Source organism: Apium graveolens, chromosome 2 (assembly GCF_009905375.1).
Source record: "Apium graveolens cultivar Ventura chromosome 2, ASM990537v1, whole genome shotgun sequence".
In the NCBI taxonomy this organism is placed as follows: Eukaryota; Viridiplantae; Streptophyta; class Magnoliopsida; order Apiales; family Apiaceae; genus Apium; species Apium graveolens.
In genome coordinates, this window is record NC_133648.1 from 312,469,032 (window position 1) to 312,492,345 (window position 23,314).

General features: G+C 35.8%; 3 protein-coding genes across 3 annotated transcripts; 2 read left to right on the forward strand and 1 right to left on the reverse strand.

Moving 5' to 3' along the window:
- Positions 1 to 7,097: 7,097 nt before the first annotated feature.
- Positions 7,098 to 12,830, forward strand: LOC141708754 (uncharacterized). Its single transcript, XM_074512521.1, has 4 exons — positions 7,098 to 7,497; positions 8,028 to 8,267; positions 8,476 to 9,717; positions 12,194 to 12,830. Exons 1-4 carry the CDS (start codon positions 7,253 to 7,255, stop codon positions 12,798 to 12,800), a joined length of 2,334 nt encoding a protein of 777 aa, XP_074368622.1. The 5' UTR covers positions 7,098 to 7,252; the 3' UTR covers positions 12,801 to 12,830.
- Positions 12,831 to 15,660: 2,830 nt separating this feature from the next.
- LOC141706395 (cold-responsive protein kinase 1-like) lies at positions 15,661 to 18,273 on the forward strand. The gene is made up of 7 exons (XM_074509164.1): positions 15,661 to 15,788; positions 15,894 to 16,076; positions 16,170 to 16,294; positions 16,542 to 16,755; positions 16,960 to 17,191; positions 17,578 to 17,728; positions 17,830 to 18,273. Exons 1-7 carry the CDS (start codon positions 15,767 to 15,769, stop codon positions 18,145 to 18,147), a joined length of 1,245 nt encoding a protein of 414 aa, XP_074365265.1. The 5' UTR covers positions 15,661 to 15,766; the 3' UTR covers positions 18,148 to 18,273.
- A 1,596-nt stretch (positions 18,274 to 19,869) lies between these two features.
- On the reverse strand, positions 19,870 to 22,541 carry LOC141708755 (uncharacterized). Its single transcript, XM_074512522.1, has one exon. The coding sequence runs from the start codon at positions 22,428 to 22,430 to the stop codon at positions 20,124 to 20,126; it is 2,307 nt and encodes a 768-aa protein (XP_074368623.1). The 5' UTR covers positions 22,431 to 22,541; the 3' UTR covers positions 19,870 to 20,123.
- Positions 22,542 to 23,314: the final 773 nt, after the last annotated feature.

Genomic DNA, 23,314 nt, shown 5'->3' on the forward strand with positions numbered 1-23,314 from the left:
CTCTAACTTCTCACTTATTTTCGATGGCACCCAAAGATTTAATAGTTTATGGAGCAAAGTTTGTTCCAAACAACTATTCTGCAATCCTTAACAAGGATGATGCTCCGTCAGATATGCACTTTGTACAAGATTTCTTAGCTCGCATTGAGATTGGGTACGCTCTGACTCAACCTCAATCTATTTCTGGCAAACAAGTGCTGACGTTCTGGCGAACTGGATTATACGATGATGGTGGTGCTGTTGGTTCTCCAAGCATAATTTTCATATCAGGAGATGTCTCGTACGTGGTTACTAAATTGACTGTTCGTAAAGCTCTCCATTTACCTAAGATTGTATATTCTCAACAGTGGAGGACCCTGTTTTACAGCAGCTTATGGCCAATCTAGGCTATGAGCAAAGCTTGGGAAAGCTAGGTCAACTGAAAAGACCATATATCAGAAAGGAATGGAGTTATTTCTTTGACTGCATCACCAAGGCATTCACAAATAAATGCTCCAACTTTGATGTTATTCCCATTCCGAGTCAGCAAATCGGGTATGCTCTTATCAATCAAACTCATTTTGATTATGCAAGTGTTGTGCTAGGTTTTATAGGGGATAGGATGACAGAAGATAGGAATGTAGTATATTTTGCTAGATTCTGTCAGCTTATATATAGTTTTTGTTGTGCTGATGAACCCCAACTAACCAGTGATTCAATTTCACCCTTTAAGCTTGCAAAAAGGGCCTTTAATGACCTGTTAAATACTGATAACAAGAAAAATGTGTTAAGACCTTTACAAATCCCGAAATCAGTAAAACAAGTCTTGGTAAATGCTGATCCAGAAACCTATACACCTTTATATCCTGATGTCCAACCCACCAACACACAACAGCCATCAGAATCCAACACTAATCAACCACAGCAACCTCAGTCATCAGCACCTACTGTGAAGCCTTCTTCTTCTAGAGTAAAGAGGACAAAGACAGTACCTCAGACACAACAAAAGAGAAGGAGGATGATTCTGAGAGATGAATCTGATGATGAGGCACAGGTTCAACCATCAGAACCTGTTGTTGAAACAGCTGATGAAGTGTCTCCTCAGAAAATAAAGGAAACTGGGAGTTCTAGGCCCCTCAAAACGCTTAGAAATATAAATTCTGATGACAAAGCTCCCAAAGTCTCTCTACCCTTGAAGAGATTGAAGAAACAAAGAGCTAACATGGACATAGTTGAGTCAGATTCAGAAGATGTGGAAGCAGCAGCTAAGGAAGGGGATCAGGAATCTCTGATCCCAAAGGAGCCAATTGTGATTGAATCCCTTCCTTCTACACAACCAGAATTTGCTGAAGCCAATGAATCTACACCTCCACAATCTCCAATTCAAGAGCCAGAGACTACTATATCACCAATACCTACACCTCCTGTGTCTCCTATCAATGATCCATTACATACAGATGCACCGGGTATAAGTGCTGAAATAGACATTCACAACTTGAATGTGCCTGAAGTTCTGTACTTGGAAGCTCCAGCCATTCCTCAACATACTCCACCAACAACACCAATTTTCGATGCTGATTTCAATGCAGATATTCCAACAACACCTCTTCTTAATCTAGATGATGAAGATCAGATATTAGGTGAGTATCAGAATTTGGGTGTTGATCAGAATTTACTGTCAGATCAGCACTTAGAGGATGATTTTGAAACCTCTATAGCCTCACATACTATCATTTTATCAGAGGATGTTGATTCTGCAGACTCTGTAAGTTCTGATGTTGCAAATGTTGACACTACTGGTGAATCTGCTAGAAATGTAAATGCTGATACAGCTGGTCCTTCTGGACATGCACCTCCACAAACAGTTCATAAAGCTGATTTGATTAAAAAGTTTGTGAAAGAGGATGCACCAGTACCTTGGAGTGAAATTCCAAGAGGAAAATAATGGATCAAGAAGTGGAACAAAGTTGATTTTGTTCCTACTGCAAATATTCTTGTTGAGCACATGGCTAAAGCTGATGAGATGCTGGTGAATGATGACTTCAAAGCACAGCTCAGAGTTACTGCATTGAGTACAAGGAACCTTCAAGGTCAACACTCAATAACTCAAGCCAAGGTGAACAAAATTCAAGAAACACTGATTTAACAAGACATGAACTTTAAACTGGATAAGAACAGGTTTTTCAAGCCTGCCTTTAACAGAGTTGAGGCTATTGAGAAAGCTCAAGAGAAACAGCAAGCTCAGATTGCTGAAGTACTAAAGAATCAAGCTTCTCAACAAGTTCAACTAAATGAAATCCAATCTTCAATGGAACTACTTCTCTCTCTTCTACTACCTGATGATGCCAAAAAGGGGGAGAAGGTGGTTAAGTCCAAATACTCTACTGATTTAGCACTGAAGAAAAAGGATGATGGAAATGATGACCAGGGAAACTCTGAAAAAGGTAGAGGTCATGGTCAAGGCAAAGGCTCTTCATCTAGAAAAATAGGAACTTTTACACAGAGATCAAGCTCTAATGCTGATAGAAGAATAAGTTCTCATAAACAAGTTCTGACTAAGCCTGATGTTCTAATACAAGGTGAAAGTCAAGAATCACAGAAGTTTATGCAGACACTGAAGCTTAAGGGGAAGGAAACAATAGTCTACTATCCAGACCCCAAGATACAGAAGCTGGATGAAGAAATTTCAAAAAGACTATTTCTCAAAGACAATCCAGGAATGGACTTTGAAAGTCTGAAGGAAGAAGAAACCAGACTTAAAGCAGAAAATGTCAAATCCAAGTCTAAAGCTTCTATTACTGCAAAGAAACCTCCAAAGCCTAAGGGCATTATGATTAAAGAGAAGACAAACTCTGAGGCGACCAAATTTGATTCCAAATCCAAATCACAAATAGAGGTAGATCCAAGGTTCAAGGGAAAAGCTAAAGTTGATGATTCTGTAAAAATCTATCTGCCAACCATGGATGAACAAGTAAATTCTGATGAAGATACTAGTCTGATTTTGAAGAAGAAGAAGAATATTCAAACAACCTTTGACAGAGCTCATGTTGTTCAAGATCAGGATTAGTAGATTCTGATATGATAATGAAGCAAGCAACCTTTGACAGAGCTCAAGTTGTCTTGATATCAGAAGATAAAGGAAAGGAAACCTCTGACATTGCCCATGTTAAACCTTCAAAAATTCTACTACCTGGGTTTACTAAAACTCAACAATATGCTCAACCAATGAAGACTTCAACAAATGTTTTTAAGGGTAGATTGCTTCAAGGAAAGGAAGCTAGAGATAAAACAGGACTGGGTAATGCTGATGAGAGAAGAGTAAACAATTCTATCTTAGATCCTACATCTCTTTATGAACCAGGAGTAGGGACAACTCCAGGAAGATTGAATCAATTGGAGTCTGTACAAATGGTCTACCACTCTGTGCTAAAAGAAGATATCATTCTATACTTCATGACAGATGGGAGGGTATTCCAAATAAGAAAGGATGTTATTCGTTTGAAGTACTTTGAAGAATTGCAATATGTGCAATATTCAAAGGCAAAAGAAACTTTACTCTATAAAGTCCGACAGACCATACTATCCTAAGTACAGAGCTCACAATGGTGAACTAGTTGAGATGAAGCCTAATACTGCTAAAATCACTACATTTTTGGGTATTAAGGGACTGGAATTTAATCTGGAGTCTGACAAAGCTAATCCGATCAGACTGGATCAGGAAATAAGGAAAGCAAAGATTAATGATCTCAGAGCTGCTATCTTTTAGACAGGAGAAGATACAGCTGAACTTAAAGATGCAAAAAGGAGGATGCAGAATGAACTTGAATATGCTGAGAGAACTCTTTTGAAGAACTATCTCAGAACAACTCCTGACATTAGAGAGATCACACACTGAAGCCAAGTCAAGGACTACAACTGTTAAATTCTGAAGGATATACAGGCTAAAGCTGATATCAGACTTTAAGGATGGTAAAAGCTACAAGGACTGTGAGTTGTAGTTATCTAGTCAAATTCTTATATGCATTTATACTTAATATTTTTGACATCATCAAATATATATTGAACTTGTATATTATGCTAATTTACAAGTTGGGGGAGATTGTTATATATATTTGTGATGTTATGTCTAATAGTGATTTGTGTTTAATTTTCAGATCTTAACTAACAGGATAAATCAGGACTTAACTGGAAATCAATACTTATACTGAAGTCAGAACTTAAGATATCAGAACTTAAGTTATCAGAACTTAAGATATCAGAAGATATTTATCAGAAGATAATATTAGGACTTAAGAATACATTCAGATAAGGAAGGCGGCTGATTGAAAGGAAAGAAGATCAAGACTAAAACAAGAAGATATATGCATGGAGGAGAATTCTATGAAAAATAGAAGACTTGAAAGAAAAGATAACTAATTGATATATTTTAGGATGCAGACTTATATTCGATATCAATTAGAAGATTATCTTGTAACTGTGTGTCTATATAAACACAACATAGGGTTTACACTACATGTGTTATCTTAATCGAGAATATTATTCATTATAACCCTAGCAGCTCTCGTGATATTTGTTCATCACTGAGAGAGGACGGTTCCATTGTAATACTGTTTTATTAATAAGATTATTATGTGTTTCATACTTGTATTCTTAATTCAATTTGATTGTAGTATACACTGTATTCAACCCCCTTCTATAGTGTGTGTGACCTAACAGAGTGATGGTGCAAGATATCTAGTAACAATGACTACAAGTGGGTATGAAATGGTTGTTGATTTAGAAGCACATAAATGTGCATGTAGAAAGTGGGAGTTATCAGGGATACCATGCTATCATGTTTGTGCATGTATAACATGGAGCAAGAAAAATTTTGAAATTTTCATTAACAACTGTTATAGCAAGGACATGTTTCTTGAGTGTAGAGCCTATTTATGGTAGGAAGAGTGGAAAGAGACACCCTATCCAAAACCACTTCTTCCGGAGGTCAAAACTCAAACAGGTAGACCTAAAAGAAAAGAAACAAGGCAACTGACATTGTTGGTAATGATGCTACAAGACTGAAGAGATAAAATACACAAATTAAATGTATCTACTGCAGTGAGTATAGTCACAACAGAAGGACATGCAAAACTAGGGTAACCTATCTAACTTTTTTCATATATATGCACTTGATCTGTAATGTAAGATATCTGATAGTTATATTATTTGTTTTCATAGGCATCTGACATTGCCAATGGTTGTGAGAAAGTGGTACATACCAAGAAGAAGAATGCAAACAAGGACAAAATTTTTGAGAAACCTAATGCAACACCTCAACCTCGGGCATAACAGGCTCACGAGGTTCCACAAACTTCACCTTAGCAACAAATACCTAGAATTAATGATAATAGTCAAGGTGCGGTGTTCAGAAAGTTGAAGCTTCAAACTAAGATAAAGAATACTCCTCATGGAATCCAACCAATGCCTGCAACCGCTGTGAACAAGGTAATCACCACAAGCAGGGAAAATATTGAAGCAGGAAGAAGGAAAATGCAAGCCAAACTAAGAGATAATCCGGTTTGGAAGATTTAGACAATGTAGTATTGGTTGGCACTTGTGCATCTTTGGTCTTTGGTACATACTGTGTTTGTCATCTTTTATATTTACCATCTTATGTCTTTGGTCTAAATTTAAATAACATATGTCACTTTGTGAGCAACATCTATGACCAAATGATTTGACATCTTTGAATGTACTTTATCTTTTGCTATAATCTATTCAACCTTTTCTAAGAATGTTATGAAATTGTTAGTTACCAAGCCAACCACAGTGATATATAGTAACAATCATAGGTTTGTCCATACATTAGATTTCATAAACTCCCAAAGAGTGATTACAACCAGAGTACTCTTACAACCATCCATACAACCTTAAAAAAGAACTACAAATATTGTCAAAAAGAACATAAACATTACACATACTAAACGAAAGTTTATTGAACATAATCCTAACACACAGATTCACACATCAAACTCATCATAGTCCTCAATATCAGCAACAGTCACATCATTCACGGAGTTGACAACCATGTTCATCATCAGACTAACGAGCACGAACATTCACGCAACTAATTCCTGTAGCTTCTTCTTCACTTTAAGCATCTCAGCTTCATACCTTTTCACATAACGACCAATCTTCTTTTTTAACTTTCCCTCCCTGTACGGTGCTTGCTATTGAATCTCTCTGATTATCTCCGATGCACGAGCTCCATGTCAACCCACTCATAGTACCCGCACTTATTGTTGTGACAAACCCTAAAACGCCTTCGAGCATTTGGCCCAAACCATTAAGTCTTCGTAACAGACATCTGGTCACAAAAACACGCAAGATCCAGGATTGCATCAATTTCCTCATATGTGCGAGCCATTCTTTCTTTGTGGGTGAGGTCAATTTGGTAATTAGGGTTTTCAAAGATGCACAATAATAAATTGGGGCTGCTATAATATACATATAGTTTAAAGACCCGTTAGAATAATGAACTTCCACAATTACACTCGACAGAACTAACAGAGTCGGATGGACTTGACGGAAAATAAAAAACTGTTAAAATTTCCAAAATTTGGTATAACACGTGATAGTTTTTGAATATCAGTATCCCAAGTGGTATGACAGCCAAACTACGAGTACACAAAGTGCCCTTTACTCGTAAATTTATAATATTCTTGTCGTTTGATTAGAAAATGTGGTATTTTTATTAAATTTTCAGATCAATAACAAAAAAGTAAAAATTTGTTAATTTTTTTTACTTTAATTTAATATTGTAGAGTAAGGGTGTAAATGAGTTAAACTGTTTGTAAACTACTTGAGAGAATTATTAAATATTCGAATTTACTCGATAATAATCAAGCCGAACTCGAGCTTACGAATTCTTTGCCGAAACAAACTTTATCGAATCAAACTTAAGTTTCAAATTACTCGACTCACAGGATTTGCGAGTCTCTACTATTTAATATTTTTATAATAAATAATTAATTTTTTAATTATATTTTATATATTCAATTGAATCGAATTTGAACCGAACCAAACATATTTTTAAAAAAATTGTCAATGTATACCGATTCGAATTTTCGACCGGACTACCTGTCGAACTTTTGGCCCGAGCTCTATCCCGAAGTTTATGTTCGATTATTTACACCCCTGCTCCAGAGTAGAATTGAATTCGAAGTATGCGGTACGCTACACTATTCAGATTTCATCCCCAATTTTTTTCGCACTGAAGTGAGCTGATTCGAAAATGGAGAAACGAATAAACAATACGAAAAGAAAACGGAGAAAAAAGCCGTCGCCGTCGTCACTTTCCGGCCACGCCGCCGGAAAAAACCTCTTCGCCGTGATGCTAGCATCTCTTCACAATCATCAACATAATTCGCCCGAGTCCAATCCGATTCTAACTCAGTGCTTGAATCGTCTATCTGTTACTCTAATCTCAAAGTTCCCTAATCCTTTCATCTCATTGTTCCCGCTTTTACTCCGCTCCAAGTAATCATCTCCTCTTTTTCTATTTAATTATGTATCGACATAACACTTTTAGCGCGAGAACTCGTGCGAATGTTTAACGGTTACTTGTTTTATTTTTAATATTAATTTACAAATTTATTAGGCATTTGTAAATGTGCATCGTGCTCGTATTGGAACTAATTTAGGTAATGCCACATATTTGTACTGTTAGTGAGTTTTGATCTCGTATACGTGCTATTCGTGCATTTGTGAATTATAAACTATAGTTTCGAATGTTGTTTTATTTAGCATATGTAGCATTAGGGCAATTGTCAAGTGTACTAAATAACCTAAAATTAGTGTGCATTGGATATATGGATCATGGAACTATAATTTTACGGAATTTGTGTAATTAGTGAATGGTGTATATATATTAGTGAATTGCGGAGGCTTGTAGAGTTAGTTGGTGAAAACGGTTCTCTAGGCAGTGTGATGAGAGGTTTAAATAATTATATATATTTTTGATATTTATATGTAAGGGTAAGTAATGTTCTTTAGGTATGTGATAACAGTTGTGATGAAATAGCGATAAGGAGCTTGGAGATAGTAGGTGCAGCTTGTCTGTATTCACTGGAGTTGAACGAGAAATTTGCTTTAGATGACGAAATAATCAGGAGTCTAATAAATGTGGTGGGCAATTCCAAGAGGAAAAAGATTGTCGCATTGGCTGCCTGTAATGCTACTCTTGATTTGTCCTCGACTTCCATTGCTAGACGCTGCCTTCTTCAATTCTCCGGGCTTGAATCTTTCATGTGAGCCCTTCTCTCCCTATCATCAAAATATATATATGTGCACATTTTTTTAGTTATAAGGTATTATTTTAAGAGTGAAACTGTAGAACTGAATATGATTTACGAACTAATTCTTAAAAAATTTCCCTTGTATTAAATTTTGATATGCTGATTTTTGTGTGGGTATAGGCATAATTTAATTGTATAATTCTGACTTAACATCTCTTAGTTCTCAGTTTAATCAGGTGCCTAAATGTTCTGGAGCTCAGCTGTGCTTATATAAAGAAGAAAAGGGCAGTTCCAAGAGTGTTAAAATTGGATTCAGGGAAGATAAGTATTTGGTCTTGCTTCTTTACACCATAGTTACTCTCTTAAATACTTGTATAGTTGAGCAGCTAGAGAGGATCCCAAAGAACTTATCTGAAAATTTAGTTGTTTATTTGAAGAGTCTATGGGCTGAAGTACAGAAACAGATGTTACTTGTCAACATTCTAGATGCCAGGCTGATGCGAGAGTTCTATCTAAGTAAGATTACTCCAAATAATCTGGCAGAAAGTATTTTTAGACTCTCTGTTAATGATCGACAATTGCCCACAACTGCCAACCATGAGAAGGTCGAAAGAAGTATCTTTAACTTAGGCGAGACCAGTTTTGAATGTTTTATGCTGAATTACTGGGAGACATTACCTTTGCATATGAGGGGGCATTCGAAATCAATAAATAACATTTTTAGTTCTTTTGTAGAAACTGTGAGGCCTCAACATGGATTTCCTACTTTTCTTTCCCCAATGCTCCAAAAAAGTATTTCGACTCTTCCTATATATTCAGATGAATTAGACATCCTAAATTTCTTAGATGATGTGAGAGATCATTTGGCCTGTCCCATAATTTACCAACAAGACATCAGGGTATTGAAAACAGACAGTGGCAGAGAGACGCATTTCTTCTCGGAACATCTAGGTTCTTGCTTCCCCCAGGCACCTAATGTTCTGTATTTTAACGATATATTGAGATGTGAGGAAGCATTTAAAGAGGGTTATTCAATCGCTATGCGTGGCATGGAATTCCGTTTCAAGAGTATCGCTGCTGTTGCAGATGATTTAGCATCTTTTTTTGGTCAGCCATCAGTTGGTGTGAATATGTATCTTACGCCGCCTAATTCCCAGGGATTGGCTTGTCACTACGATGACCACTGTGTGTTTGTCTGCCAACTTATTGGGATTAAAAGGTGGAAGGTTTTTCATCGTCCGAGTCTTCAGCTACCTCGCTTGTATGACCCTATTAATAAGTTGGAGAACGAAGAAATGGTAAAGGATGGGTCCACTCAAGTTTTGCTGAAAGAAGGAGATGTTCTGTATATTCCTAGAGGAGTGCCTCACGAGGCATGTACAGTGAACAATGATGAGTCTGATGAAATCGCCAAGTTTTCCTTACATTTAACCCTTGCTATTGAAGTTGAGCCTCCATTTGAGTAAGTTCCTTTTCCATTGGGTTCTAGAACTGTATGTTTATCTGTACGCCTGCACCACTCGTTCCCTCCAAGAAACTTGAATTGGAGATCAAATCTCTTTTTAAATGTTCATTCTGCATATATGTATATATGTTAAAAATAATTGTTGCACAAGAGATTGAAAATGTAAATGGTACAAGTGAGGTAGATCTAGGGAAGTATAGGGGTGTAAATATCAGTATTGGGTCATATTTGTATATTTGTAACCATCGTGTTTTTAATGGCTTTCCAAAAGTAACTGAAATAACCTAATTTTTTGGGTCACTTTTGGATTGACCCGTAATTGACCCGAACCACCAATCATAATTTGTATTTTCTGGGACGAATTCGTGTTAGGTTGTGTTGGCTTGCCTCTGATTCACTTGTGACATATACCATGCTGGATCTTACCACTCATATACTTGAAGCGTATAACATGCAATAATGTCGTGTTGGTAGTAACTTTGGGGTGTTTGAACAATTTACCAAATATCTTATACGAGTTTGACTTGCTTGTGTTGCTTAACAGTTTAATTTATTCCATTTAAACCATATGCTGAAATTGGTCAATAGTAAATAGATGTAAGCATAGAATTGTCACATCAGTTTGTATATATTTTATATTTTAGGAGTAAAGTTGATTGTAGTTTATTATACTTTAATTAATTAAATAGATTATTAGAATTTCTTAGATTACAGTTTTAGAATCACAAAAATGATTTGTTTCCTTTATTACTAGTTTCCTTGTTATCGGGATCTTACTTGTAAGTTCTTAGGTTTCGCTCCTATATATAAGAGGATGTACGATTATTACAAGACTTTGATTGATAATTGAAAAGAGAATTCCTTTATGCGAGTTGCAATCCAAACAAAATTCTTCTCTTTTGCGATTGAGAATTTCTTGGAGTAGTGGTCATACAATTAGGTTGCGTTAAAGGATTTTTAGTTTTCCGTGGTTACAGGTCAGTGTTATGGAATAGAAGTAATTATTACTATATTTTAATGGAGCTTCATGCTTGGGATGATCAGAAAATTTTTGTAACCTTCTTTTGAAGGTTTTTTTCTTGTTTCACGCTGGGGGTGTTGGGTTTTTTAGTATTGTCAAGATATGAGCACTTATTTATCAGAAAAAACACCAAAACATGTATTTTTGTAGGGTTAAGTGCTTAAATAATAATAATAATAATAAATGAGCTGAAACAAACATCATGATCGCTTAAAGATCAACGAACTAAACCAAGTCAGATTCACCTTTTAACAAAATCTTTCTTCTAGCTTAATCACCATCAGTTAAATTCAGATTTTGGATTTTCTAAAGGTTTACAAACATTCCTTCTTCTTTTACACCCAAAAGATTATCATTTTCAATCTTTGATTCTATATTGAATGCGATGGCATTTTATGGATAGAGCGCATCTGGAATATCATTATATTGTTGAGTCAGATGTACAGTAAAATGTGTTTTACCAATATTAAATTTGACCATTCCATATTCCCAAAATACATACAAGACTTAGGTGTGACCATGTCTGACTCGACTGAATTTAGAGAGACAAAACCCAAAAATGACATGCCATAACTATTAATCTGTATATGACTTTTGTATTGAAATTTTATTTTCTTAAGTCTAAACCTTTTCTTAATCAAGTCTTAATTAGTTGTAGAAGTGCATAAACTAAAACCGGAAATGACACCCTTGGACTTCCCTAAATCTACTTGTTTTGTTAATTACTAACATTTCTAATCTATTGTATAATTTTTTTCATCGATTTTTTTTTTAATATTAGTAGATCAATTTGTGGACTATGATACACATGCAAACTTGTCACATACATACAATAATCTAAGGGAATTTAAAAATAAATTTGAGCTCCAATTGATGAAGTGTTATAAAGTTTCTTATTATTGCTTTAAGGTGTTTTTTTCCACAAACAAACATCTTTGTAATGCATTTGGAAAGGACCATGAAAACAGTGCATGTGTGCTTCATCTGATTATTTAAATTATTATTATTATTATGGACGTGTTAAATCAGACAGATAGTCAGGTCATGTTTTGGTCCCATGTGTCCAGAACTGAAAAGGTGACTCATGTTCGAGTCTAGAATAATCAAGCGCCGACATGGACTTGCAGCTTACATCCTCCTGGTTGATGTAAAGAGATGTTAAAGTAATTTTAGTTTATTGGTCCTTACTATTCATTGACTTGGGTCGTTAATTTGTTATTGTGAAAAGAGATGATTTGAAATAAAATCCAGAAAATGTACTGGATTGTTTCACCATTTATTATAATCTAATTGTTTCTTTGCACAAAATTTTAGCCAGCTAATAATTGTCATTAATTTTTCACATTATAAATGAATTTCACTGATTCCACTTTTTTTGCTGGGATTTGTGTACAATGTTTCATCTTGATATTATTTCTTAATCTGTTTTTTCATGATAATTTGTGCATATAGGTGGGAAGGATTCATTCATGTTGCACTCCATCATTGGGGCCAAACTCAGTACCTCTGCAGATATACATCCGCTGATGCATTATCTATAGATTTGAGTGTGCTTGCTGTTAATTTAATGCATATCGTAATCAAGACAGTTGCTGCTACAGATGCTACCTATAGAAAGGCTTGTTTAGTCGGTGCAGTTTTGTCACCGTCAGTTAGTGAAGGCTGGCTTAATGTGAATAAAAAAACTACTTTCAGGCATTTGCTCAACAAAGTCAACACACAGTCAAGGTTTACGGATGCAGTTAGTAGGGTCGAAGCTGCTGTGCAGAATCATGAAGATCCCTTGCATGACATTAGATGGCTACAGCATCTTTATGGCAAGGGTGAATTGATCAAAAGAACAAAATGGAACAGCCCTTTGGAAGAGACTGAATCCTATGCCTATCTTGTAGGTCAGCATATAGACAAGGCAGAATCTGCATTCATGCATGCTAGCTCTCAATTCTGTAGTGAAGTAATATTTGAGGATATAGAACATAGCTATAAGATGCTTCTTGAGAAGTACAAGCATGCGAGAAACCAGTACAGGGACGGAATGCTTTCGTTGCATTGTAATTGACAGTTCATACAAGCTGAACTTATTTTAACATTTTTGACTTAATTTATCAATTACTTTTCAAGTGGGTATGGTGCCTTTGTTTGCAGGCAAGGAAGGGGAGACATGATATATGCTGATCACATGTAATAGCCACACAACTTGAAAAGGACGCTTAGCAATCAAAGGTATAGCTTAAAAATTTATGTTATTGTCCTGTAATCACAGAGTCGTCTTATTTCACCCATCCAATAAACCTGGCAGGTACATTTTGCGTCAGATTAACTTAAAATTAGACGTTTTAAGATTTTATTTTATCATCCCCAATGACTTCGATAGTGGAACTGAAACTGGATTGATTTCATATAAAATCATTGACATCTATTTATCCACTATTAACAGGTTCCTTTTACAAATGCATTGTTGTATTTATAGGATTTCTATCAATCACATGTATGTCTAGAATTCTAGAATGATATTTAAAACATTTCACATGTAGTCTTGCTCCTATCTGCTACTATGAGAGATAATATTTTTCCCTCGGGAAATGATAAGAGTAAAAGTGGACTATTATAGTAACATATCACCTAGAGCATACCCTGGAAATCATAGCCTATGGTGTCGAACTCTTTGGGGTTGGTTTTGGATGCTTTGGGGTTGGATTTGGGTGAGTTGTTACCCCGTGATAATCGACATGATAAACAAGCTCCTGCTCATCTTCAACTCTTGCTGACTCTTTTCCGAAAGAGTCAGGCTGGATTGTATCTAACGTTGTGTCCATAGGAAGAACCTGCATCGTGATACACAATTAGACCTTGCTGAACAAATGAGAATGATAGACTCGGAAGTAACAGTCATCATATTTCCGTACCTTTATTTTCTGATCTGCATCTAGTTGGCTAGAGTGCAATATTCTGAGATCTCTCAAGGGTCGTCGTCCCAGGAGGTGAAACTGAGAAGTAGCAGCAGCCACAGCCTCCTTACTTTGCAGATAAATAGCAGCTGTGAGAAAACAGAAGAAAAAGGTGTGCCAAGATCTCATTATCATTAGATTGTTGTAAATTTTTTCTATGCTTAGAAGTAGAAGAGTAGGAGAAGAGTAAATAGACAGAGGACCCTTATGCAGTGAATTACAAGGAACACACTCTGTATATATGTACAGAAAGTCAATAATTGATCAAAGGTGGCCCTATGGATTGGTCATGTCCCGGCCCATGCTTATAATATCTAACAGTTTAAGCAAATGAGCTGATTGGCCCAGATACCTGAAGGACGAAGCATTAGAAGCCTATATCTTATGCTGTATGAGTAGATTCTCATTACTCGAACCAAGTAAATGGCCTTCCTTTAGAATAACAAAATTTCACTTCTCAGTTTTCATCACTTAAAACCAAGTATATGCGAACTAGTTATTCACAGTTCCCACCAATTAACCGAAATTGTAAAACAACTATGACCCGTTTGGGAATTTGAATTTTATTTGAAATTTTGGATTCGTTCAAAAAACATGTTGCGATTTTAAATTTGGGTTTCATTTGAAATTCAAGATATTCAAATATTAGTATAAATATGAGAATTTAAAATGATAAAACAAATTCTATAATTTGAATTTCATCATTTATGAAATGCATATTTCCAAATACCCTATCACGGAAATTCTATTCATGATTTTGCTATCTCGAGGCTGTGATATGATATGGGACAAGTTGATCTACTACTGATCAATTCTGAGATTGTCGCGATGCTATTGCTGTGTGTAGAAGTGAACGGGTATATCAGTAAATAATCTTCGTCGAATCTCTCCTTAATCACTAATTGAACAAGGAAGATGACAAATTAGCCAAATAAATAAAGAAAGAAATATGGAAGATGACAAAGAAGAATTGAAAATTTGGTATTCCGCCATTCTATTGGCTTGGATACTTGATCTGATCAATATTGTGGACCTTAACTACAGACCATAACTACAGAAGAATCATTTTTAATAAACTGAGTTATAACTTGAGAATAATTTTTTAAAAGAGTATAATTCAACTTTTATTTCATTCCCATGTTTGGACTTTGGAGTAAAAAGCTAAGATTAAAAATTAAGGTAAGGAAAATGCTAGGTTATAACAATACTTACGTGTAACATGATTAATTGATAGTTTTCTTGTAATAAAATGAGATCATGGAAGTTATACGTTCATAAATTAAAACGTGTCTAAGTATTGTGTCATTATTCAAGAAAAGTCTCAAAAATTAATTCGGGGTATATAGAACTACTCGATAAAGCTAATGCATTCCCTTCTTCTAATTGAATATTTTCAAGAGGCCAACAAAGTGTTGGTGAAGTGGTTGAACTCTTATTCACTTGCGTGAGTTCAGGATTCGATCTCTTGCGGTACTGGTTAAAAAAATAAATATTTTCAAGAGTGGAGGGTGAAAATTTGTCTTTTAAATAGCAGTATCTATACTTGTAAGCAACATGGCGAGTGTAAGCAAGCAGTACTAGTTAGATAATTGACTTTTAAAGTATTCTTTTTGTTACAATCTAAACCTGGTCATTGGTAGTATCATGTCCAATAACCAAATGACAAATGCAAATTATCCCAAGAATAAATTAACAAACAAAGTTTACTTGATGAAAGAATTACATTGTGAGGCAGAGGAATATCTGATTTATAATGACAAAAATGTTAATTCCATTGCCGCCTGCATAGGAAACACCTAGTTATCTGATACTTGTCTTCTTCATTGATGGTTGTTTATGATCTTCCTGTCAGCTTCTTCGAATTGCCCGAATCGCGGTCTTTATTTATGTCATCATTCACTTTCTCCGCCCATACATTCTTCTGGTGGAAACCTCGAAGCAAAACAGACAAAGAAAGAAAGAAAAAAGTTCAAAACAGTATCGGAAAATGAGAAACCTTAGGTAGAGTTTTCTACCTTCATTCATTGTTTAAGCAATCAATTCATTGTCAGTATATACGAGCCGATCGTTTGAAGCCATGCCTCGCGTCATATATGAAGGTACCTATCTTCTGATTGCTGAAATGAACAATTTGTCTGAATGTTTTGAGCTTTAAACTCGGATTAAGTTGATGAGATGATAGATTACCTTTCTTTGTAATGCAGCTATCTCTATGTCTACTTCACAGAATATACAATCCTCGTGTGAGAAGCCAAAGACGCCTTTGTTCTTTTTCCTTGGGGCGTTAGTTGTGCTTGTAACGTTGTTGATTCTCATAATTGTCATTCGGAGAGTTCTCAGAACAGAATGGATACAAAATTTTGTACTGCAAAGTGGAAATCATCAAGGTTATGCATCTAACATTTCCATATCTCACTATGTCACAATAGTATTGAGATATAGCTTGCATTTACTCAAATATGTGTACTTTCAAATTGCAGCAGCAGATTTAGGTGAGCAATTTCACACGATAATCTACTTCAACTTTCAGACGTTAAGGAAGGCAACTAAGAACTTTCACCAGGATAATTTTTTGGGCAGAGGTGGATTCGGCCTTGTCCATATGGTATTCTTATAAAAAGTTTCCGGAAAAATTTAAATTTGTTGGTTACTTGTAATAGTAGAAGTTCCTACAGCTAAATTAGGGCTCGATGCCAATTACTGTCACTTTACCAACTTATAGAAAACATGCATTTCTGTTAGATGATGTATGTATGAGAATATATCTTTTGTGTAAGGCTGGTTCATTTCCCTTTGATAGAGCCAATTGATCCTATCAGACTTACAATATCATTATGATTCGACTTTGACAGGGGAAGCTAGAAGATGGGAGGATAGTTGCTGTGAAGAAATTAGCTATAGACAAATCCCAGCAAGGAGAGTCAGAGTTCCTTGCAGAGGTGAAGATGATCACAAGCATTCAACACAAAAACCTTGTTCGCCTTATAGGTTGTTGTTCAGACGGTGATCAAAGGCTACTCGTATATGAATACATGAAGAACAAGAGTTTGGATCTCATACTCTATGGTAGGACCTGCAAAACTCTAGTCATAGTCAGTACTTGTGTTATATCTTAGAAACTACACTTGAGTTTTAGAATACATCTGCATCTGATATTACCTTCTAGTGAGCCTCGAGATTTTTTATGCAAGTGTCTATGAACTTAGTATTCAATAAGCACTCTTGTAACTTGGATGATGATTTATATGTATGTCAATGTTTCATACACAGGGAAGAGCGACCAGTTTCTGAACTGGAGTACTCGAGTCCAGATAATTCTTGGCATTGCTAAAGGATTGCAATACCTACACGAGGATTCGCACCTTAGAATCGTACACAGAGATATCAAAGCTAGCAACATTCTGCTAGATTCCAAATTCCAACCAAGAATCAGTGATTTTGGCCTGGCTAGGTTCTTCCCTGAAGACCAAGCTTATCTCAGCACTAATTTTGCCGGAACATTGTAAGTTCTCTTCCTTGGCCCCTATTTTTAACACCGCCTTACCTAATTTATTACCAAAATCCATTGAAAGCTGAATGCATCATTGAAGTTTTGAAGATTTTCAAGTTAGAAGAACAATGCTAGGTAATATTTCCATCAACCAACAGTTTAACCATTATGTGTTCTTCACCAAGTGAATAACTTCTGCCTAAATTTATCACAAAAACCTAAACCTCTGACGCACTCCATTTCGTTTCATTAATCAGAGAAATTAATTAATGAGCTTGAGACAACAGAATGCATGATTAGTTTAAGTGTTACATAGACTTTTTGTGATTAGAAGTCCATCATATACCCATGTTATAATTCATTTGTGATGATACCTTTGTTCTTCTCCTTGCTTGCAGAGGTTATACAGCACCGGAATATGCCATCAAAGGAGAATTATCTGAAAAGGCTGACATATATAGTTTCGGAGTTCTGGTACTTGAAATTATCAGCTGTAGGAAAAATACAGATCTTACTTTAAACTCCGACATGCAGTACCTCCCTGAATACGTACGTTTTCTTACCTTCATAGCAACTATTATTATTTTGATTGTCCGTCGGCTAAGTGACATAACAATAAGCAAAACCTTTATCGTACAACTTCTGTTTAGGCATGGAAACTCTTTGAGAGGTCAAAAGTACTGGATCTAGTAGATCCACGTTTGCGAGAAGACGGGTTTCTGGAGAGGGATGTTTTGCAAACAATTCAAGTGGCTTTTCTATGTCTTCAACCTCACGCAGATCTGCGACCACCAATGTCAGAAGTTGTAGCAATGTTAACCTGCAGAGTTGATATGACCGCAACACCTTTGAAACCAACGTTCATGAATAGGAGACGTCGGAAGCAAGAGAACTGGGACACTATTTCAGATGTTTTCCCATCTCCGCAGCAGAGTGATTCGCTTTCTGGTACTCGTCCTACAAACTAAGAGCTTCATTGCTCTAAAGGCCATAATTTTGCAACTCAAAAAATAATTGATGCCTTGTAATTTTGTACTATTTCATTGATAATTTTGTTAATATCCTCATTGTTCATATTTTTAGCCTGAAACTGGATTTTTATGGCAGATGTAGGCTTGTATGGTATATAAGAGCCAAGTGATTAGTTAGTTAGAACAGATGCTCATCTACATTTCCACTTTTCCAGAGACTTGTTTAAGAGGGAGTAATGTTAAAACAATCTTGAATACAAAAAACTGTTTTTTTTTATTAACTTCACAACTAGTAAAAGGAAGTTTCTTGATTTGCTTGTAGGCTTCATTTGTCAACTAAACTAGACAGTTTGTGGATCTGACAGACTAATTTACATTGTTCAAAGAGACTGTCAAACATTCAGGGTTCACATTACACCTTGCAATGCACCACAAAATTTTAACATGAAGACATCGTTGTCGACAAAGGTGAATAACATGCACCACGAAATTCTGTATAACAAAAGTTTAAAACTGGTCACATTTGATCCAACAAGTTTAGTACAGATTCTTAGAGCTTCTTTTCAAAATTTTACAATAAATCATTTTGTAATAAGTATTGCATTTCCAGCAAGCGAAAAAGAGGGGCAGCTAAATACTAGGACAAAATATATAATCTTATAAAGAAATAACACTACTAATTTTGACTCTGATGCTTGTTTGAAGTTTTGTTCTGGCAGCTGACTTCTACTAGCATTCCAGAAATGCATTAGGCCTATTTCTACACCAGTAGGCGTAGCCAGTCACATGCTGGCATCAAGCTGCGTAAATTGATGGAAAACCCCAAAATTTCTAAACCAAAACCCTAAGAGGATTTGGAAGGAAAAAAGAGAGATATAATCAAACAAAACACAAAGAAATCAACAACCTTAATTTAAGTTTAATGAAAATGATTAAAATGAACTCATATACCTCTAATAAGAACTGATGTAGCGGGAGAGAAGAAAAGATGTGGCGGGAGGGGTGAGGAATTAAGCCGGAGATGAGTTTGAAAAATATAGAAGATGAGATTGTGATCAACAGACAGAAGTAGCGTGTGAATCTTTGTCCTTTGATAGCTAAAATTTTGCCTGACAGGAGAATATGGTCAGAGTGGTGTATATAACTATATTTTAAACTGTTTACCACCACCTGGACTCTTATGGCTAAGAGATGGGAAGGGTTGGAGTTGCTCTAATATACCGAAAAAATAGGGGGCACCTATATACTAGGACAAAAGATACAATCTTAAAGGACAATACTTTGGGCAACTAATTACTAGGACAAAAGAAATAATCTTATAAAGAACAACACTTCTTCAACCTGAAGAATTAATCCCTGTAAGTCGTAACCTATAAGGGGGTATATAGTACTAATGCTCTTCTCATTTAATTAAAGATTTTTGGGTAGTAGCATACAGTAAAAGTGTCAAAGCATAACGTAAAAATGTGTATTGAGATACATCATAATAAAACATTTGAAGGGAAGGTACTCTGTATTTACATAGACATATGTCTTAAATAAACGAACCAGATACTGAGGAGCAAGAGTTGTCAGGTACAAATGGCACAGAGCACCAGAACATTCTCTTTAGTCATAAGAATTATAACAGCTGACTTCAAGTGAAAAAATATAACCACAAACTTGAAATCAATAATCTTACTTTGCAAGTATGAAACCAATTAGATATTGGGGTAACAATTTTGTAAATCCTAACCACAATAACCATGGCAGTAATACTTAAACTAATATTAATAAAACTATAACCATAACAGAACTCCTCAGTTGTTCCTTCAGTGAGTAATAAAAAAAGATTAACAATAATTCAAATAAAAACAAGGTGCAAACTAGCTCACAGCACCAGCAGTCTATAAGAAGCCTCATACGGTTCATAATTTCATCAATTCTGAAGAAAAATAAATAAATTAATGCTTGAGATGTCAACTTCAAGTGTGTTAAGCAATTTGACCTTGCATTTTGCGGAGCCTTTTGACAGCAGGGGCAACACGTGCATTTCCTCTTAAACCCTTCTTTTTTAGCATTGGCTTCTTTGTAGCAGGAGGCATCTCCCTTATTGGACCTGGAGACAAACCCTTCTTAAGAGCACTGCCTCTGGGGGTAGCAGAGGGAGGTAATCTCATTTCCTGGGGAGGCATTGGGCTGTGTGGTTTCCACACTATGTTATTCTTGATTGAAAATCTGACTTTCTTGGCACTCTTTTCACTAGTCTCTGCACCTGCATCTTTCTCCTCCAGATCGGTAAAGTCGGGCTTTTTCTTCATTTTCTCATCCACACTCCTTGCTCTCTTTCTCTTCTTTGAGATGAGTGCGATAGGGACTTCAGGAGAATCAAGTGAACTTGAACCATCTTTATCCAAGCCAACCTCGGTAGCAACCTTCTCGAACTGAATCCGAAGATTTGATACAACAGACTCGTTGAAATCTATAAGGTTCTCATTGTTCACTGGTTCACTGCTCGAATCCAAGCCATTGGCAATAACCATATCATCATCCTTACTCTCTGAGGAAAAAGCATTCTTTTTTTTCTTTTTACTGCTTCCATCTGCATCCTTCTTCACCTTCTTTTTCTTTTTGGAAGCCTTGCTTGCAGATGTCCCATTTTCCATCTCACCCGAATTGGTGATCAGTTCAGTACTAGTCCCATTTATCCCGTCATTGGCTGTTTCACTGTCCAAGTAAGAGCCACTGTAAATTTGCCTAATATCATCATAAGTCAATTCCTCAGATGGAACAACATCCTTCTTTTTCTTTTTACCGCTTCCATCTGCATCCTTCTTCACCTTCTTTTTCTTTTTGGAAGCCTTGCTTGCAGATGTCCCATTTTCCATCTCACCCGAATTGGTGATCAGTTCAGTACTAGTCCCATTTATCCCGTCATTGGCTGTTTCACTGTCCAAGTAAGAGCCACTGTAAATTTGCCTAATATCATCATAAGTCAATTCCTCATATGGAACAACATCCTTCTTTTTCTTTTTACCGCTTCCATCTGCATCCTTCTTCACCTTCTTTTTCTTTTTGGAAGCCTTGCTTGCAGATGTCCCATTTTCCATCTCACCCGAATTAGTGATCAGTTCAGTACTAGTCGCATTTATCCCGTCATTGGCTGTTTCACTGTCCAAGTAAGAGCCACTGTAAATTTGCCTAATATCATCATAAGTCAATTCCTCAGATGGAACAACATTCTTCTTTTGCTTTTTACTGCTTCCATCCATCTCCTTCTTCACTTTCTTCTTCTTTTTAGAAGCTTTGCTTACAGAAGCCCCATTCTCCATCTTTCCAGCCATCTTCACTCCATTCTCAGCAGAAACAATAGGAATCAAATCCGGAACCTCTTCCTCATCTTCAATTCCACCCTCAGGCACCAATATCTCAACCCCCGAAGCCTCAAAATCCTTCTCCAACTTCAAAAACTCCTCGTGCAAACCAAACAAAACCTTCCTATTCACCTGAACACACTCAACCGAAGACCCCAACTCAAAAAACTTCTCCGCAAACCCCATACTCAACGCCAAACTCCCAACCCTCATCGTCTCATCCTCCACCTCCTCCCCCACCTTCTTCCTCTCCACCAACTCCCTCCCATTCCTAACAAAAACCTCGAACACATTACTCTTAATCTTCCCAATCAAAACCTTATCATTACACTTCCCCATCACACCAAACAAAACCCCAAACAAAACCCACCCCACCTCCTTCCTCACCGGCAAAAACCCCTTTAACTCATCCAAAAACACCGACGCAACATGATAACTCACTCCATTCCCTACCCCCTTCTTCTCCTTTGCGAAAAAAACCCGATTTTCCAAAACCCCAACAAATCTTTTCACAACCTCCAAATCCCAATTACTCCTCTTCATTAGCACAAAACCCGCATTCACAAACCTCCTAATCAACAAATAAAACTTATCTAGCCTATGCCCATCAATCCCGGTCCACTCGCGCCGCATCGTAACCAAGAAAACAGAGAAATACTCAACAGATAACAAAAAGGGCAACTTATAAAGCAAACAAGACAACGAATTAATGAGATCAGATTGCACCGGAGCTTTATCAGCATGCCAAACAGTAAAGAACAGACCTTTCCATATCTTCTTGAGCTCTTCGTGTGAGATTTGATCTTGCGATTGAAGATACTGTTTGAGAAGCTTTAAAGCTTTGTCTCGGGTTGATTTGTTGCAAGATGCTAATTGTTTGATAAGGGTTTGTGTAGATTGTGATTCTGTTATTTGGGTCGTAGCCATTTTTGAGATTTGTTGTGTAGAGGTTGGATTGTATGAAGAGAATGACTGAATGAGTGTGTTTTGTAGAGGCGGAGAAGAAAATAAAACCCTAGATTTTATGATTTGGGTTTAAAGTTTATACAAAAGGTTAAAAACCCTCTGGCGGGGCGGGCTGGCTTGGTTTCCGGACTCGGATATGCAAAAATTTGAACTTTAATATTAGGATTTATTTTACGGTATATCGAAAATTCGAATAAGAAGTTAAAAACTGTTTTTGTAAATTAATTAGTTTTATAATTAACCTTATTATATTTTAGTTATGGTGTTTTTTTATATATTTTAATTTATGAAAGATGAATAATTATTATAAAATTTAAGTTGTGCAAGATTATACATATTTTATTTTTTATAAATTTACTTGTTCATGCTTACTCTGTTTATGTCAACTTGAATAATTTTGGATGATTTGTATAAATATATATCAATGTAGGGTGATATAGGTATACAACAAATTGAATGTCATTATGTATTATATAATTTAAAATATTAGAGAAAACTAATACATATCAAATAAAAATTAATAATTTAAAATGTAGTTACTCAATTTTATTTGAGGATGTTAAAGTTGTTTAGGTACATGTTAGTCAGGAGTTAACTTTTGGCATGGTTTTGGTGTAACGTGTATGAGATTATTGATTTTACATAACAGAGTAATTCAATTTGACAGATAATGATTGAGAGTTAAATTTCATCTTAAATTTATCATGTATTAAATGTAATGAAAAAAAACAATTGTAATACATAAATTAATATTTTGGATTTAAATTTAAAATTTAAAATAATAAGAATTTAATATTAAATGTTATTTATGTTGATGTATTGTGACGACTGAGAATTTTTACGAC